Here is a 20,033-nt window from a genome sequence, read left to right on the forward strand (position 1 = left end):
TGATGTGGGAGTGTCATATATCAATCTGTTGATTTCATTGGTTAAGTAATAAAGACACTGCTTGGCCTCATAGGTTAAAGCATTGGTGGGAGGAGTAAACAGAATAGAATTCTGGGCGGAAGCGGAAGTGAGGTCAGACTCTGCTCTGCTCCCGGAGAGACCCAACAGCTCTGCTCTCTGGAGCAGACTCCAGGATGGATGGAGGCTAGACTCTTCCCGGTAAGCGCACCTTAGGGTGCTTACACAGATGATTAGAAATGGGCTAGTCCAGGTGCGAGAATTAGCCTGTAAGGGCTAGAGTTCATGGGCCAAGCAGTTCTTAAATGAATACAGTTTGTGTGTTGTTATTTCGGGCATAAGCTAGCCAAGCGGCCGGGGTGTTGGGGACGCAGCCCCGCTGCTCTCTATTTCAACATTTTTGTTTTATTCTTTTTAATTTTTTAGGTTTGCACTAACAATTCCATGCATGTGTGAGGTATTTTGTCCCTTTTCACCTCCTGCTGCCCTCTCTTATCCCCTCCATCGCCCTCCATAACTCTCCTACTTCAACTGAGTTCAGGGCTTGCTTGAGCGTGCATGAGTGTGGGGTTATTTATTGGATTGAGGGGAACTATTAAGTGGCTACATTCCTGAAGAAAAATGACTACCAACTGCCAGTAGCTGCTCAGCTAGGTGTGGTACCTCATGTGCCCCTCCACCATCCATACGATCACTGGCTTTTTCATGTGCAGGTAGGGTCCCGCCATGACAAACTCAGTACAGGCCTGAGTCTCAGTTTACTGTAAGGTTCCAGGAAAGACCACAAACTGAGACCACCCAGGAACGGACCATCCAAGGGAAAAGTACCTAACGGTCCAAAGGAAATTCCTAACATTTCAACCATTATAGAACCATTGTAGACAGGATCACCTGAGGCTCCTTAGTACAGCACACGCCCATCCCCTTTCACCAGGACACCCCTAGACAAATGTCAATCAGGGGTCCTGAACCTTAGAAATCCCTCGCCCCAACCTCTGCTATGATGAAAACCCACCTCAACTGAGCTCAAGGCTCTCTGATCGCACCAATGCATTGAACACATAGAGAGTCCGAGTTTGAACTTGAATAAAGGCTCTTTGCTTTTACATACGGGATTCAGTCTCTGTGGTGGTTTTGGAGGGTCTCTGTGATGTAGGAATAGCAGTAAGCACAGATGTCATAAGCTCATGAATGCAATGGTCAGGTCAAGTTCAGAAGACCACACTTCACATCACTCCTCCCCACCCTCCAGCTCCACGGTCTTTTTTATGTATATGCGCATCTTGGCTGCATGTTGGCACTGAGCAGAGCATGAATGTCTGGCATATTTAGAGGCCAGCAGAGGGCACCAGAGCCCCTGGAACTGGAGTTACAGACAGCTCTGAGGCACCAACAGAGTGATTGCTGGGAATTGAACCCATATCCTCAGGAAAAGCAGCCTGTGCCTGATGTCTAAGCCATTTCTCCAGGTCCTCCTACATTCTGTTTGTCCTCCCTTCTATGAGTTAGGGCTGGGGAAGGAAGGGTATGTTTTGTACAGTCCAGAGGATGCTCTATGGTGGCCATTTTTCCATTCATGTATGAATGGAGTTATTAAGTATACCACAAGCCAAAGGAATAGAAGATAGATAGACAGACAGACTTGTTGAAATAGGAGCGGCGGGGCTGCATCCCCGGCACCCGGCCGCCCGCATGGCTAGCTTATGCCCAGAAATAATTACACGGAAACTGTATTCTTTCAAACACTGCCTGGCCCGGCTAGGTCCAGCTTCTTATTGGCTAGCTCTTACATATTGTTCTAACCCATTTCTAATATTCTGTGTAGCCCATGAGCTGCCTTACCAGAGAGGATCTTAACCTGCGTCTGTCTGGAGCGGGAGAATCATGGCGACTCCTTCACTAAGCTTCTTTTTCCCAGCATTCTCTTCTGTCTACTCCGCCCACCTAATTTTCTGTCCTATGAGGGCCGAGGCAGTTTCTTTATTATTACAAGACCCACCTCCATCAACAGACTAAAGCAAAACACCATCAAATTAGATACTCAAACACCCAGCATCTACACTGTAGCTGGTTCTGATGCCAGCTAAGTAATGCAGCAGCAACATGATGAACTTGGCTGTAAGTACCAGGGTAAGCAGGCAAAAGCAAAATTTCTTCCATGTCCTTTTGTCTGGGCTGCTGCCGTCTTCCGGGTTCTGATAATCCGATCAGGAAAATTCCTCACAGGCTGCCCAGGGTCTTGCTTCCGTTCATTCCAGATGTAGTCAAACTGACAACCAAGAATAACTATGATAATATCAATACCAAATACACAAAAAACAAAATCAAGTAGTGTTTTGTATGTGTGTGCACATGCAAGATCTGTGTGTCAAGGCACAGGAGTCTCCACGCATGTGAAAGTCAGAGGATGACGTTTTGGAGTCAGTTCTATCCCTCCACTTCTGTGTGAAATTCGGGGATCAAATTCAGGCACCAGGCTTGCACATCAAGCATTTTTATCCATTGAACCAACTCACCCATCTACCTTTCTTTCTTTAATTTCAGAGAGGTTCATGTTTAGGTGGAAGCCCTATTGGCATCCATATATACCCCAAAAGGTTGGAATGTTTGGGATCTCCAGCTTGGGGCCCATCCCATGCTCAGGTCTCACTTCTCCCATTCCAAACCCCACCCTCAGTGCACTAAGCAGCAGCCTCTCCCCTGGAGCTGCCCTCTTCAAAATCCACCCCTGAGAAAGCCTGCCAAGAGTCAGCCCCTCCTTGGGGCTGCTCAAGTCCATGCCTATAGGCTACTTAAGACCTGGTAGCCATCTTTGTCACATGATTCCTTTCCAGCTCTCCTGAGGGCCACCCAGGAGTTACTTTGCTCTCTTTATTAAACCCGGATTTAATAATTCGGTTTGACTGGCTTATTGCATTGGCAGTGACGGATTTCCATAAACCAGGGATTCAAAACTTATCAGTTCATTTCTTGTTCTAAATATGTCAGTGAAATGAAGAACTGAATCCAAGTTTGGTTCACTGGGCTCTTTGACTTCTAATTTGTAGGAGATATTTAAATTCCTTCTGCAACAAAGGTCCTACCACTTTGGGGTTGGGGCAGACTAGAACTGATGGTTCTTGGGGTAGTGATTCATGCGCCTAAACGAGAGAAACACAGAGAATGACTCAGATCAAGTACGCTACAGACCCAGCAAATATGGGTGTCTACTCCGGAGGTAATATTCATTTTTCATATCCATTTAAAATGCATGATTGTCGTCATCAGAGAGGTTCATCCAGCAGCTGGTGGGAGCAGATGCAGAGACCTACAGCCAAACATTAGGCGGAGCTTGGGAATTCCAGAGGAGAGGAAGAAGGCAAGGAAGGATTGTAGGAGCCCAAGGGTATCAAGGATACCACAAGAAAACAGCCCACAGAATCAACTAAGCAGGCCTATTGAGGCTTATAGAGACTGAATCCACAATCATGGGCCCTGTATGGGTCTGAGTCAGGTCCTCTGGATATGTGTTATGGTTGTATAGCTTAGTGTTCTTGTGGGACTCCTAACGGCGTGAGTGCGGATGTCTCTTCTCTTTTGCCTGCTTTTGGATATGTTTTCCTCCTGCTGGACTGCCCTTAATATAAGGGGAGGCGTTTAATCTTATTACAATTTGATATGCCATGTTCGCTTGACATCTCTGGGAGGCCCACCCTCTTCTGAAGGGAAAGGAGAAATGAATCCACAGGAAAAGGGAGGTTTGGTGGGGGGGGGGGGGGGGGGGGGGGGAATGGAGGGGGGACTGGGAGGAGGGAAACTGCAGCTAGAATGTAACATATGGGAGAAGAATAAAGAAAAAGACGCATGATGGTAATTGTCTCTCTACGCTCACTCCGTGCCCAGTGTTTGCCAGTAGTTGCGCTGCGTGGTTGGTATATTCTTTCCAGTCCTCACAATGCCCTGCAGGCAGCTGTAAACATCTGTATTTGCAGCTGAAGACACTGAGCCCCCAGGAGTTTGGACAATGTATGCTATGAAGCAATGACTGCAGATGTGACCCACGTGTGTGGGACACAAAGCCCCTCTTTCTCTTCCTCCCCTGCCTCGGTGGTTCTCACAGCAGTTGTATATTTTCTATCAATGCCATCGTTGATTCGATGCCTCTCAAACACCTTTGAGACCATCTCCAGCTTGCAGTAGAGTTTCAGATGCCACGAGACTTTTTCCTCAAGCACTGAGAGGAAGTTGCCGGTATGTCGATTGCGTTGGGTGGGTTACTCAGTCTAGGGGTCGTAACCCACCCTGCAATCAGTTACTCCAGGGTCACGGAGGGGTGCTATCTGTAAGAGAATGGGCTAGGAAAGAAGAAGGAGGCCATGCTAAGTTTGTCACAGCCTCCGTTTATTAGGGACGGGTTACAGTTTATCTAGGGTAAGGAATGGGGGGGCACAGGGGCCTGGACTCTTGTCACGTGGTCCAGGTGATGTAGGCCAGGAGGTTACGTTCAGTCAGGTCACGTAGAAGTCAGGAGTTGACACACCTAGTTCCCTGGATAGCTGGAATGTGAGGCGGGTTCCGCTAACAGATAACAGCTAATTGGGTGTGGGGAAGGTTCTGTCCATAGAACGGCTCTCAACACAATTATAGGTGTGGGGTTCTCTACAGACTCCCCAAGGCAATGGTTCCTGTAATGATTTTTAGGAGGAAATGGCTCCTGACACGGGTACATTTGGAACCGCCACTCTAAACACTCCAAATGGAATTCCTCCAGATGCATCCCCTCACATAACTACAACACAGATATCAAACCAGGAAACAAAGGTACACATTACATATTTCTCTAACCTCATCCTCAGGCTGAGCTTCACCCGGGCTCCTCCACCCCCAACTAAGCCAAATCTCACCTGTATTTATCCGTCAGACCTGCTTTAATTTCCTTATTGGTTTACGTATAGGTGTTCTGATTGCATGTGACCATGTGCAGGCTTGGTGCCAGGAAAGGGCATCAGATCCCGGGGACTGGAGATGAAGATGAGTGTGAGCAGGCACGTGGGTGCTAGGAATGGAACACAGGGCTCCTGGGAGAGCAGTCGGTGTTCTCAGCTGCTGTGTTCTCAGCTGCTGAGCCATCAGTTCTCCAACCCCTCAATTTGTTTATTTGTTTGGTTGGTTTTTGTCTTTTTTTTTTTTTTAAGATTTATTTATTATGTACACAGTGTTCAGCCTCCATGCCTGCAGGCCAGAAGAGGGCACCAGATCTCATTACAGATGGTTGTGAGCCACCACGTGGTTGCTGGGAATTGAACTCAGGACTTCCGGTAGAGCAGTCAGTGCTCCTAACCTCTGAGCCATCTCTCCAGCCCTGTTTGGTTTTTTGTTTGTTTGTTTTTGAGATAGGGCCTCTCTAGGACTGTCCTGAAACTCACTCGTGGACCAGGCTACCTTGAACTCACAGAAATCCACCTACCTCTGCCTACACGCTGGGATTAAAGGCATGTGCTGTAGCTGCCTAGCCCTTCCTTAATTCTAACAACGTGAAACAGTTCCTTCTTTATCCCACACCCCTCTTCTCTCCAAGCCCAGAGGCTGGTTATTAGGTGTTGCTATGCAATACTTAGTTTCTGTTATCAACTTACAGACTGTGGGAGCACCTGGGAAGGGTTTCCGGGAGGCATTGTCTTCATTTATCATTCACTGACGGGACACACAGCCTAAAAGTGGGCAGCACCTTTCCCTAGACTGGGTCTTGGGTTGTGTAAAAACAGGGGAAACCAACACACCACCGGCTTCCCTTTCCGCCCTTGCCTGTGGCTGTCTAACTTTAGGTTCCTTGACCTCTCTGGGAGGAGGGCTTGGGAGCAGAACTGGGAGCTAAAAGCAAACCTTTCTGGCTTAAGGCATTTGGTGTGGCGCCACAGCTGGAGAAGGGTGTGAAAGTCTCTCTCACCCACTTCCTACTCAGCTCCCTGGCTGCCTGGGACAAGCACAAGGCTCACTGAGCCAGCTGCCTAGCATCTCCACCTCACCCCCACACCTTTCTCCTTTCTAACCCTTGTTAACTTGGTGTTTTGGAAGGTGATGAATGTCTCAACTTGGATTTACCTGGTTTCCTCATGGTTAGACTTCAGCAGGAGTATCACAGGGACGGTGCTGTTCTCAGGGCATTCTGTCTGATTCTGGGACTCTCTCGTCACCTGCTCCACGGGTGTCTGCTATGGTTCCTCCACTACAAAGTTAGCTTATTTTCTTTGTGATTATCAGTTATTTTCTGGAGAGATGCCCTGAGACAATATAAACATTCTGCTCCTCGAAGCATTTACTTATGTCTAGGTGTTCATACACTGGTTTGCACCTGGGATCACAGCTAGAGGCTAAAGCAGAAGGTTTAAGACCAGTCTGGAAATACTGGTAGGCCTCCTAAAAAAATATTACAGCTCAGTGGTTCAGTATAGGGGAAGAAAAAACAAAGCCTTATTGATAATGCCTGCTATTGATAAGTTACTGTTACATAGCCACTAAAGTTTCATTTTCCTTTTGCAAGATATTTTGAAGCATTGCTTTTTCAATTTCCTATACAAAACCCTCTGAAGGTCTTGGTGCAATATTGATCCTGTTGAGCACAAGTTCCTAGTCTGCCTTTCTTACCAGCACCCAGATGAAGGTCTCGGAGTGTGTCAGTCTAGGTCCAGAAGGGACTTGTCAAAATATCAGACTTGGGGTGACACTTCCATTGACTCAACTTGTAGTGCCGAGTGATGCCTGGCTCCATACCAGAAAGGTGGCTTCAGAAAAGACAAGCAAGCATGAAGAGAGCAGGGCTCAACTGCTTTAGCTGTCAAGTCTCAGTGACTGCCTACCATTCTTCCATACTACTGAACCCGGCTGCCCAGCACCACTACTGTAGGTCCACACACACAGCAGCATTCACGCTGCAAGTTCTTTCCTTCAAGTCAGAGAAAACTGTATTCCTGAAGAAAGTACATTATTTTACTTGTGAACACCATGCTTTTTCAGTTTTCTAAACCTTGTTCTACTTACAGAACTTACTGTTGTAGAGAAAAGTTGAGCACCAAACTGTTAAGGGTTAGAGCCTTCTCAGAAAGGGAATTACAAATGTTTCCCCAACTGTTACTGTATCTAAACCTCTTTATTGCTGATAAGCAGATCTCTAAAGGAAAAGTAGTTGGCATACAACTAACTTTAAAATACTGCCAACGCGGAATCTGAAACTGCATCGGGTTCTATTTGAAAGAACAGTTATTTAAAATATGCTAACAAATTAATAACCGATTTTGCATAAACACTTTGTTGTTTTTGGAGCATGGTCTTTGTAGCCCATGATGGCCTCAAATCCACCAGATTCCTGAGTGCTGACATCAAAAGTATGCACTGTGACAACCATAAATTAACCAAAGTTAAAATCTATTACGAAGTACTCTCGAGTAAAGACAGTGATAATTTTTACACTATCATTTTGAAATTAACATTTATATTGATTGCATCTTGTTAGCACAGTTGTCTTCCCAACGACATATATGCTCTTTACACTGTGGGGAACAGACCGCTGGGGCTCTGGTTTTGCTTTAGTCACCACTGTTGAAATAAGAGCGGCGGCGGGGTTGCCTCCCCAACACCCCGGCCGCTTAGCTAGCTCATGCCCGAAATAACAACACACAAACTGTATTCATTTAAAGAACTGCTTGGCCCATGAACTCTAGCCCTTACAGGCTAATTCTCGCACCTGGTCTAGCCCATTTCTAATGATGTGTGTAAGCACCCCAAGGTGCGCTTACGGGGAAGAGTCTAGCCTAAGTCCATCCGGGATTGGATGAGCTTCATTGCGTGCATCTGCCCGGGAGAGCTGAGCATGGCGTCTCTGCTCCAGCAGAGCTGTCGGGTCTCTCCGGGAGCAGAGCAGAGTCTGACCTCACTTCCTCTTCCACCCAGAATTCTATTCTGTTTCCTCCTCCCATCTATGCTCTAAGCTAAGCCAAGCAGTTTCTTTATTGCTCAGCCAATGAAATCAACAGATTGATATATGACACTCCCACATCACACCACCACCACTGTAACAATTTGCAGTGTGGCTTGCGGTTCTGTCTTCATCAGTTCTACTTTTAAGACAGAGATAAGTTCAGGATCAGAGAACTCTCTTCCTTCCAGAGGACAATATCCAAATGGGCCCTAAAGCAAATCACAATGCTAAACTTAGCTAGTATCTTCCACATTTTTTTTTTTTTTTGGTTTTTTTGAGACAGGGTTTCTCTGTGGTTTTGGAGCCTGTCCTGGAACTAGCTCTTGTAGACCAGGCTGGCCTCGAACTCACAGAGATCCGCCTGCCTCTGCCTCCCGAGTGCTGGGATTAAAGGCGTGCGCCACCACAGCCCAGCTCCACAATTTTTTTTAACTTAAGATTTCCCTTTGTTGTTCTTTTATATTTAAATATCCAGGTCAACAAGCACATCACGCTCGATTCAGCTCCTTCCACTGCAGAACATTTCCCAATTTCTCTTCGTTTTCAAACTTCACTTTGTGACCTTTATAGTTTTCTTCAATCTTAATTTTTTTTCAATGATTTCTTCCAAAATGAGGCTATATCTAATGTTATTACCCAACTTAGGGGAAGCATGAAAAGAATTCAAATTACTCTACAATATCTCACAGACCAATGCATGACATTCACATCAGCAATCTTACATTTAGAAAACCAGGTGATCGCAGCATGGACAGCAGACTTTTCAGGGACTCGAGTGCAGAGGAAAACTAAATTTCAGAGGAAGAGCTCTCAGAAAAACAGACTATCTCTTAAGGGGAAACGGTTGAAGTTAAATAATAAGGAAAAATTTCAAAGAGTTGGAAAGAAAAGACCACTTTAAGGATTATAAAAGTTATATTTATTCACGATGCTACATTTATTGCATTCCCTTAGAAAAATGGAGAACTGCTTATGTACCCAATTTGCACATATAAAACTTTATACAAATGATGTGTAGCACATAAAGGCCTCTGGGTATTCCTGCTTCAGGGTCTCCAGTTAGCAAGTCTATTCCATACAAAATAAAAATTGGAATTACACTCCATCTTGCTACTAAGACTTTAGAAGTTATTTTAAAATATAATAAAATAAAATTTTCATTTACTCTAAAAACTCAAAAATACTATAAACTGGGAGGGTATATTCTATTAGTATTATAACAATAAGACAGATTCACACCACATTTTGGCTGTGTCATTCAAATTAAAAAAAAATCACCTTACTTATGACATTATCTACGTTGTGGCTGTTGCAGCCCATTTGTCAAAATATTTACCAAATACTTAAAAAAAAAAAATTTGCTACAAAATTATACACCACCTTCAAGAACCAGGAAATACTAAATGTCTTTGGCTATACAACTAAAAAGGCATTCATCCAATGGAACAGGGCACACTCATCTCAGAACCACAGAATCAGAAAGTGTAACAGAAATACACATAGAAATTATAACTTGTCTTGCCTTCCCCCATTCTATAGTAAGCAAGAATGCAATTTACACAATCTTTCCAGATGAGACTCAATAGTACTACAAAAAACGTCAAAGGCAAAGAATGTAAAGTAAAATAATTACACACTAAGTGGAGTCTTGAAGGGACAAATGTTCTTTGTCATATTTTTTACTTGTTTGCGTGTTTTAAGCCATACAAGTGTTAGAGTTGTAGCCAATAAAAAGCCACAATCCTTACAAATGAAAATAGAAAAATAAACCAAATGAAACATTTATTAATAAATGAAGCCTGTTTTATTACTTCAAATGTTAATGATAAAAAAATTTTTAGCACAGCTGTTGCATTTAAAAAAGTGAGACTACATCCTATGTTTCTAGCTCAGTAAGCAGATGGAGCTGATGTCTTTGAATGACATAACAGTTGAGCACTGTACAGCACATCTTATGAAGACCCGTAAATTAAAGAACTACTAGTTTAGTGATAGAAGACAAATAAGCGTTCATAGTTTCAGCTTCTTTTTTCTTCCTCGACCATCAGGGGCGCCATCCATTTTACGCTTCTGTGTCTAAAAACAAACACAACAATTAGTTCTCATGACAAGACTAAACTAATATAAACATTAATATATTCTCACAATGCTGTACCACATTAGTAGTTAACTAACATGACAGGGTACTTTTCTCCAGGGCTACACAACAAATCTTTCAAAACCACTATCAAATCTCCAAATAATTTACCATTACTAATAACAAGATGTCAGCTTCCTCCTGAAATACATTCAATTCAAATTGCTAACACATTTCTAAGACAGGTGGTAAAGCTATTGTTTTCCTAACATTCCTTGAAGTCTCCTAAAATTTCAAAAATAAGAACAAGTAAAGCCTGGCAGTTGATGGTGCATGCCTTTAATCCCAGTACTTGGGAGGCAGAGACAGGTGGGTCTCCGTAAATTAGAGGCTAGCACGGTCAACTGAGCAAGTTCTAGGATAGGCAGACCTACCAGAGAAACTCTGTTTCAAAACAAAGTAAATAATCAAAAATAACAAGTGTGCACTCTTGGTAATCAGAAGACATGCTTTTCCATATGGAGTGCATCAAGTATTTTCAGGTAACTGAAATGTATTATTCACAAAGAAAAAAGACAAAACCAAACATAATGGAACAGTGTTCACATACTCTGAAGGGTAAGTAGTAGTGGTGGGTTTTCTGGAGGTGGCTAGTGGGTAAACTGCTTCTCATGAAAGCACGTGGATCTGAGCTCGGAGCCACAAAACTCATTAAAACCCAGACAACCCCAAGAATTAGGGTATGGGGGCTAGGGGGAGAAGAGGTGCGTAGGACAACCAGCCTAGACAGAATGGCAAACTACAAATTCAGTTGAGACTTTTTTTTCTCAAAAATTAAGGTGGCTTAACTGATTGTCAACTTCTACCTCACAAAGTACTTCCACACACATATATATGCATAATACACACAGACACACACACACACACACCCAAAACTGCATCACCCACATACATTTATATATTTTATATATTTGTAAATACTCACCGAAGGCTTTGGTCCTCTTTTCTTTTTCTCTGCCTTCTCCTTTTCTTCTAGTTCCATATTTTCTCTTTCAATCAAAGTAATTAAAGTATTACATCTCCTCTGGAGCTCCTGCATTGTAAATATACATGGGAAACTTGTTATTTCTAACTACATATTGTCAGAACTTCAATATCTAAATAAAGGTATGTTTTAACAAACAGAAAAATCACCCATATATTCCCAAAAGATTAATAAAAACAAACAAAAAGAAGTTAATTTTTACTTACAGACCATACTATGAGGATATAAAAAGCAAAGCAAAGGTTTTTACTTCATTCTTTAAAGCTGCACAAACATAGCTGGGGGAAGATAGCTCAGTAGTAATGTGCCAATAGACAGATAAATGCTGATAAACAGTAAAGCTCCATACTAGTGTATATTCTTTATAACATTTCTCCATTGATCATTTAGGTACTAATGCAGTGAAAATGAACATCTAACATATGCAATAAACTGCCTAGGAACACTGAACTACTTATATTTAAAGGTTAAAATACAGAATTCAAAAACAAAATCACCTAGAACTTAAGATATGAAAATAATCTTTTCTTTAAAAGCATTATCATAGTATTTTATGGCAGTAATATACAGAGCTACAAAGTCCATGAGTTTTGTCTACCTCATTTCTCTACCAATTTCTCTACTTTGTGAGGCAAAATCCATCTGCATCACTAATTGCTAGCAGTACATTTCCTTACAGACCAAAAGTGTTTTATTTAATCTCTTATATTAAAAGTAAGACTTCCACACAGACAACTACAGTAAAAATAAGTCTGAATGCCAGGTAGTATGGCACACATTAATCCCAGCATTCTGGAGGCAGAGGCAGGTGGATCCCTGTGAGTTTGAGGGCAGTCCAGTCAACCAGGATAGCCAAGGCTACACAAAGAAACCTTATCTCAAAAAACAAAACAATAATTTTGAACTACTTAGTAGAAACTCCATGCATGACTTAGTAATATTTTCAATAACAGAGGTAAAAAATAATAAACAAAGATGTGTTCCCTTTAAAAAGCATAGTGCAACACACAGACCACTGATGTGCTGCACCATGCCTTCAACAGGTGCACACAGCACACATACTGCTTCACACTGAATCCTGTGAACTCCTGGACAAGAATTATGCCTCAACCTTTATCACAAAAGTCTATATATATTTGATTATGCTGTGTGCCTTAACAGCGTATTAGGAAGGCAGTTTCAGAACTGGTTAATGTGTTATGTGGCACTACCTCATTACTGTTATTAAATAATAAAATTATTCCTTATAACTATATATGTAAAAGCAGTACCTTACATAAAAAACATAGGAGACTTTATTATCAGCAGAATCTTTCAACCAATTATATATTTAAATAATATATCTATATAAACTGCAGGTCTTTATATCTACTGGAAAAAATTATTTTCAGTAGTCAATTGTGAAAATACCACAAACTATCCATGGCTATTTCAAGTACACATACTTTGCCTATTCCTGTATGTTCTAAACTTAAGAATACTCAATCTTTGTACGTTCATTACTCTAACACAAATCAAAGATGAAATATAGAAAAGCAATCCAAAACTAAACTTTTTTGAAATCTAATTTGAAGATAGATGTTGGAAGTACACAGACAGAACAAACTAAACCCTGTCTTAAATCAGTATAAGGAGTATTGTTCTGTGCCAATCCGCTGTTTTAAGAGCCCAAAGTCAGCATCCTGAGGGACAGACGGATGCCTCAAGAACACTCTTCTCTACAGGACTGACTGTCCACTTGCAAACCCAAAAGTCGTCATGTTCAGGTGAATTTGATGGCAGCATTTCTCCTCACTTAGAACCTCACAAAAACTAGTACCAGAAACTAGTCCTATTATTGTATGAGGCAACATTAAAGGAGGAGACAACAATGTTTTCAAATTACCTCTAAATGTTCAAACTGTGACAGAGAAAAATAGAGGAAATTATTTAATTTCTGAAACTAAGTAAAAATCTACTTCAAGGATATTTTTAAAAAGTCAAAACACTGAATATACTTATTCTGAACTCTGCTGTGTTTTTTAAAAAAAAAAGCCTTGGACACTTACCATTGCAGTTCTGGACTTGAGAAACCAATCAAATCTGAACTGAGGGGAGTTTCGAATACATTGGCGTAACTCATCATAAACATTTTCCTTGTCAAATCCAAGCTTGTGCAGCATACAAATAAGGAAACGATCCTCTTCTTCAGTATAGTTTTTTCCTTTGTTAGTACCATATGATATTCTTAGCTGATGAAAGGGTGCTTTGTACCGTCCAATCTATGAAAGTTATATTTTATAGTTATTATATAAAACACAAGTCCTATGCAACCCATTCTGCAAACTTACTTCATCCTTACTAAAATTTTTGTTTTGATTTTGCCAAACAGGGTTTCTCTGTGTAGCCCTGGCTATCCTGGAACTCACTTTGTAGACCAGGCTGACCTCAAATTCAGAGACCCAACTGCCTCAGCCTCCCAAGTGCTGGGATTAAAGGCACCGCCATCACCACCCAGCTAGCCGTACTATTATTATCCATAAATGTTTTTCCGTCTGGGTAACAAGCCTCTTCTGCCCCTTGTCCTATGGTACTTTACAGACATGATGTAGGTAGGCCTAAGCTTTCTGACACCACTTAGGCACAAGCTGAGTCCAGCACTTTTAAACTAGGTTATCAATATAATATTCGGGTAAACTATGTTTTAACAAAAGTTAAGTTTTTGTTGTTTTTTTTAAAGAAATTTACAGTAATTTTTTCTTTAACATGGTTACCTCGTCATATTCAGAATAGTTATACTAGCTCCTATACTTGAATATACAAAGTACCTTTGTATCTAGTGCTTTCTTGATACTTATTCTTCTTTGAATTCTTGCCTCTCCCCTTTCAATCTGAGCCATAATCTTCTCTATGTCCTGAAGTTCATTACATCTTTCCCAGAACACAGCTGTAAGCAGATAAACAGAATAAATGGAGGAAAGGGGAAAATATAAAAAAGACAACAGGAAGTTTCCAAAAAAACCTCTATTCAACTCTCAAAAAGCGGTAACATTCCTATATTAAAATAGGAAAGTATTACCTGAGTATTCAATGACTTCTTCTGGAGTTTTTCCTTCTACTTCTCTGGCTATATTTTCAATATCATCACGACCCCACTTCTCATTAGCTTTGATAAACTGGTTAAAATCTCTCTTATTCCAATTAGTAAACCCCTAAAAAGCAATAAGCAAAATATTTAATCACGGCACATTAAATTTAGAAAATAATGCTACTACAGTTACAAATGCATTTGGTATTATAGAAAACAACTCATTTTATCTTGACAAAGAGTTTTGGAGTCATTACTTTTCATGTATGTTCTTTTACCAGTACAGTATGGATTATTCGGAAGCCTGAGTCACTAACCCTAATGGAAACTGTAAGGAATGCTGCATGGAAAGGTCCAATGACACTTTTTTTTAGCTTTGAAATACTATTAGGAGTTTGGGAGGAAAAGTAAGTAACAGATAGTAAAAATGAATAAGCAGAAAAATGCAAGAAAAATAAAGCTTAAAAGATAGGTGAGCGGGGGCTGGAGAGATGGCTCAGTGGTTAAGAGCATTGCCTGCTCTTCCAAAGGTCCTGAGTTCAATTCCTAGCAACCACATGGTGGCTCACAACCATCTGTAAAGAGATCTGGCGCCCTCTTCTGGCCTTCAGGCATACAGACAGAATATTGTATACATAATAAATAAATAAATATTTAAAAAAAAAAAAAAAGATAGGTGAGCACATGAAGTGAAAGTGGAGAGGAGACATTGGGGCAAGGATTAAATGGGAAAAGAGGGTCAGGAGAAAGTAGAAACAGGAGGGAAAGGGTCAACCAAAACTAAGATATAAGAAGTCAAATGGAGGGGCTGGAGAGATGGCTCAGAGGTGAAGAGCACTGACTGCTCTTCCGAGATTCTGAGTTCAATTCCCAGCAACCACATGGCGGCTCACAATCACTTGTAATGAGATCTGGCGCCCCCTTCAGGTCTGCAGGCATACATGCAGAGAGAACACTGTATACATAATAAATAAATAAATCTTTTTTAAAAAAAAGTCAAATGGAACCTACTACTCTACATGCTATACCCTATGAAACTATTTAATAAAGAGCCAATGAGGTCATATAGCATGCAAAGGTCCCTGCAGCCAAGCTGATGACTTGAATTCAATCTTCAATCCCCAGAATCTACATGATAAAAAGAATTGACTCCCTCAAATTGTCCACATACATGAACATAAGTACACACATATATATGCATGTGTGTGTGTGTGTGTGTGTATATATATATATAATATTTATACAAAGGTATTCTACATGGGTGGCTGATCCCAGAAGTCATGGAGATCAAACAAAACTCCTATTACCTCCTTATAAATTATTGGTCAAGAAGGCTGAGAAATCCCGAACAACATAGGCTACTGCCACTGTTCTGGTTGCCCACCACAACTAGAATATGAGAACTGATTACTGAAAACAGCTCACCATTTGGTTACAAGGTAGAGAACTCAAGTTGGAACTCAACTGGAAGCTTCCTTCCTGATGGCTGGCCTATACAGTGCCAGAAGTACTATCATACTATAGGGAATATCACAGAAAAGGGGACAAAAAGGATGTAAAAGTCGGGTGACAAGGAGGAGAGTTGTGAAATGTTACCTTCTGTGCATAAAATGGCCATTATAATCATGAACTAACGGCAGTTGCAGCTGTTTGCACTAAACCTGCACAAGACTGGCCCTGTGGGTATTCAGTAATGGAGGAGACCACAGGGCTCTATCATCATTGGGGTACTGGCTATCTGTGGATGCTAAGACAGGCAGAGGGGAAGTGTTCAATTGTACAGCCACTAGTTAGTAAAGCCACCATGTTCCAATGGATAGTTCCCCACCCATACTCATACAAACAGATCAGTGGGTGATAACTATGGGACTGGGTGGGGTTTGACAGTGGAGGAAAAGGATTAGAGAGAAATGTTGGAGGCAAGAGTTGTCGGAATGCATTGTGTGTGTATGATTGCCAAACAATAAATTTAAATTTTAAAAATGGGTAGGTTAAAGTCAAGATTCTCAGGCTGGAGAGATGGTTCAACCATTAAAGCTAGGTTCACAACAAAAATTATAAGACTGAATTTTCAAAGGTTTGAACCCCAAAGAATGCTTTAATAATGTTAAGTAGCATACATCTGACAGAGGATTAATATCTAGAATATACAAAGAACTTAAAATACTTAAACCCCAAAACCTAAAGAACCCTATTAAGTAAAAGGCTAAGGAAATAAACTGCATTAAGAAAGTGAAATATAAATGATTAATGAACATATATATCAATACAAATATATTATGAACATATATAAACTATCCAACTTTGCTAGTCATCAGAGAAATAAAAATTAAAATGCCATTGTAATTTTGTCTCACATCAGAATGGCAATCAAAGAAAATATCAAGTACTGCCAAGGATGTGAACAAAAAGAAACCATCATATGCTGCTGGTAGGACTTTAAACTAGTTCTGCTACTATAGAAGCCAATACAGCAGGTTTTTAAAACTTAATTTTGTATGTCTAAGTTTTCGCACAAATGTATGCCTGTGGACATGTGAATTGCAATGTGGGGGCTATGAATCAAACCCTGGTCCTCTGCAAGAACAAATGTAACCTGAGTCATCTCTCCAACCTTCTATATGGCAGTTCTTTTACCCAAGACTCCAAGTCATTATGTCTGAGATACTTGTAAATCAATGTTTATTTTATTCAGCAATCATTCTCAAGAGCTAAGTTATAGGACCAACATAGCTATCCAACTACAGAAATAATGACAATGTGGAACAAGCAGTGTGTGTAAATTTTTTCAGCCATAAAGAAGTTACACTGTTTACAAAAACATGGATGCAGCTGGAGATAATCTTCTAAGTGAATGAAGCCAACACCAAACAATGTGTGTGTGTGTGTGTATTCTCATTTGTTGCATCTAGATTTTATAGACACTTAAAATTATTCATGTATATTGACACAAATGCAGAAGAGGGGAAGAACGTGTTCAACGTATGACGTATAGTTGGTATAAAAGTATCCTTATGTAGCACAGTACTAGGTACACTGAATATTAACATTTAGAAGTGTTTTTAAATCAAGTACTAAATAGAAATTTGTAACTGGGAAAATTTAGAACTCACAGAAAGCTAGCAATACTAAAAATAAGTTCTAAAGAATACCAACTCTACTGTACAGTTTTAACCTCAACTAGTAATGAAAATCAAAATGCAGCACGTGTTCAAGTCTCCCCGTGTTTAATTGCCCTCCTCTGACTTCATAGTGCTGGGACTAGACCCAGAACACCACCTGTGCTAGGGAAGCAGTCCAGTGCTGTTAGCCCCCCACTAATTATTGTCTTGAAAGCAGAAACTTGCACTATGCATGTCTCAACATACCTAAAACAGTACTTTACAACATAACTTTGTGTTCATCCAAGATCATACCTGTGTCAGAAGCTTCTCTTTTTCCTCTAGCTCCTCATCATTAAGGGGCTCCGCTTCATCAATTTTAAGTTGTTCTTCTTTCTGTGCCTGTGCTGCGTTAGGTAGGTCAGGACTCCGAGGCACCTAACAGATGTTTTCCAATGTCATCAATTAGTGCATATTTTAAGGGCTTAACAGACTAAATTCTTGACAAATTAACACTTCACACTTTCAGCATAGCCATGAAACTAAACATATACTGATTTCCAATATTCTATTTAAAAATTATTACACATGAAATTTTTTTTCAATGAAAACTCAGAAGTGCAATACTAAACACATAAAACTGGAGCACAGCAAATATCAATATTTCCTACTAGGCTCACTTAGTTAAGCAAATGTCAGTAAGTAATGTGCTCTTAAGAGTTTCTGAGTAGAAAATATGTAGAGAAGAATTTCAATCACCTTGTACCCGATGGTTTTCCTGTAATACAGAATTTCTTTTTCTAGTAATTCAAATAAACGTGGAGGAAAGAACTGGAAATCCTGAACATTTGGTTGTTTTGGAGGACGGGGTGCCTAAAAAACATAAAAACAGTATTGTCCATTAAAAAATAAATGCAAACTCACACGCATTCATATTAAGTCATTTCCTAAACCATGACAACTAATTCTCCAAGGAACAGAATTCACCTTTTAATAAAAATTAATCAAAATTTAAACAAATTCAAAAATCATACAAAACATAATTCTCATTTTGTTGTAAGAATTTGAGAAAACAACTAAATTTATAAGATATTTCAATATTTCCAAGTTGTCACTCTACCTTGGGTGCTTTAGGTTCACTAACACGAAGAGCCTCCCTGAAATACGCATCAACAGCATAATTGGCTTTCCTTTCTCGTTTAGGTGGTTCAATCCACTCTGTGAATGCGATCTAGGAAGTGGGAAATAATTCAAGTCACTCATTTCATTATACACAGCAGTGATTTATATGCCAGACTATAAATTCTATAGAGGTGAGGGCTACAGTATTTCTTATACTATATAATTAAAACACAAAATAAAATCTGTAATACTATAGAATATGCTACAGCACAAATAAGTAGAAAAAAATAAACATAATTTTCTTAGAAAACTTGAGATTATGCTAACAAAGTAAAATATTTCTTCTATATCGAATTTTCAATTTTTCCCTATAGTAGCAAATATTACTAATAAAATTAAATCATTTTAATTACCAATCAATTCAAATTCCATGAAAAATAGGCTGTGGCCTTTTTATTGGCATTTAGTTAACTTTCAAATATCCCCAATTATACTAACCCCACACAATAACACTTTCAGTAACAGCATGTAACGAACTTATCAGATACATTAAAAACACTCCGAACTGGTATAGTGGCACACATGTGTAAAGCCAGCATTAGGAGAATTTAAGGCTACCTTCAAGTATAAAGCACGGATGGGCACTCAGGGTACTAGTAAGACCCCAAATAAGTAAGCAAGCAATCAAACACACCAGAGTTTACATGCTAAACACCACTTACACAGTGAAACACCTACACTGTGAGTAAACAATACTCACAAAGTTTCACAACTAACACAAGCCTCCAAGGTTTCAGTAAAACTCCATTCTGAAATAAATACCTTCTGTTTTTCTCTGTAGTCTTCTCCTTCAAAGTTATAAACACTAGACTCCGTATCCATTGTAAAATTTCTAAGCGAGCTCTCACCCATCTTGGATAGCTTTTCATTCATCTCTGCAGTCTACACACACATACAAAAAAAAAAATAAAAACAAAAAACTCATTATATTGAAAGGAAAATAATCTCAAGACCTTTAATCAAAACAGATTAGGGGGCTGGAGATGGCTAAGCAGTTAAGAGCGCTTGTTGCTCTTCCAGATAACCTGGTTCAATTCACAAGAAAGCCCACAACTATATTTAACTCCAGTTCCAGGGGATCCAATGGCTTCTTCTTGCCTCCTTGGGTAACAAGTACACTGTGATGCACACACACCCATGCACATGATATATTTTTTTAACAAAAGATCATAACTGAGGAAGTATTTTCTCAAGTAGTTTTAATCTAAACTCTTCCGGTCCAAAGAAAGCTTGACTTTTCCAAACTTCAAAAGACATCCAAATATCTAGAAATGAGACCAATCTGAACTACAGACAGGTAGATAAAAGCCAGCATTCCTCAGGAACTTGTCAAGCCAGTTCCAGCTACCAAAGGGAGATTTCCCTTACCTCTGGCAGTCCCCTACCTGTGGCACCTTTCAGCCTATCAAAGTACATGCTGGCCTCCAGGTTCCCTCAGCATCACAAGCACCTATTAAACATTTCAAAGTCCATGCTACCTGGCTAGCATCCTAGCCTTTCTCACTTCCTCCCCTATGTTAACTCCAGTTTCTCAGCTTCCTTCCTACCAGTTACTCACCCTTCTTACAGCCTAGCTATTTTCACCACTC

The 20,033-nt window shown here is 40.3% G+C and overlaps 1 protein-coding gene and 1 long non-coding RNA gene across 2 annotated transcripts in view; both read right to left on the reverse strand.

The window, feature by feature from the left end:
- LOC126513265 (uncharacterized) overlaps positions 1-2,019 on the reverse strand; it is a 351,195-nt gene extending 349,176 nt beyond the window's left edge. Inside the window, exon 1 of the long non-coding RNA XR_007595276.1 lies at positions 1,963-2,019. This is a non-coding gene — a long non-coding RNA (uncharacterized lncRNA). The remainder of the gene's footprint in view (positions 1-1,962) is intronic.
- Positions 2,020-8,868: 6,849 nt separating this feature from the next.
- Smarca5 (SWI/SNF related, matrix associated, actin dependent regulator of chromatin, subfamily a, member 5) overlaps positions 8,869-20,033 on the reverse strand; it is a 35,685-nt gene continuing 24,520 nt past the window's right edge. The window contains 9 exon segments of the mRNA XM_050161506.1: positions 8,869-10,048; positions 11,035-11,142; positions 13,143-13,355; positions 13,902-14,020; positions 14,153-14,285; positions 17,578-17,700; positions 18,022-18,135; positions 18,383-18,493; positions 19,207-19,326. Coding sequence (XP_050017463.1) covers positions 9,983-10,048; positions 11,035-11,142; positions 13,143-13,355; positions 13,902-14,020; positions 14,153-14,285; positions 17,578-17,700; positions 18,022-18,135; positions 18,383-18,493; positions 19,207-19,326 — 1,107 coding nt within the window. The 3' untranslated portion in view covers positions 8,869-9,982.

Source organism: Alexandromys fortis, unplaced genomic scaffold (genome assembly GCF_014885135.2).
Source record: "Alexandromys fortis isolate MF-2015 unplaced genomic scaffold, M_Fortis_MF-2015_v1.1 scaffold_127, whole genome shotgun sequence".
In the NCBI taxonomy this organism is placed as follows: domain Eukaryota; kingdom Metazoa; phylum Chordata; class Mammalia; order Rodentia; family Cricetidae; genus Alexandromys; species Alexandromys fortis.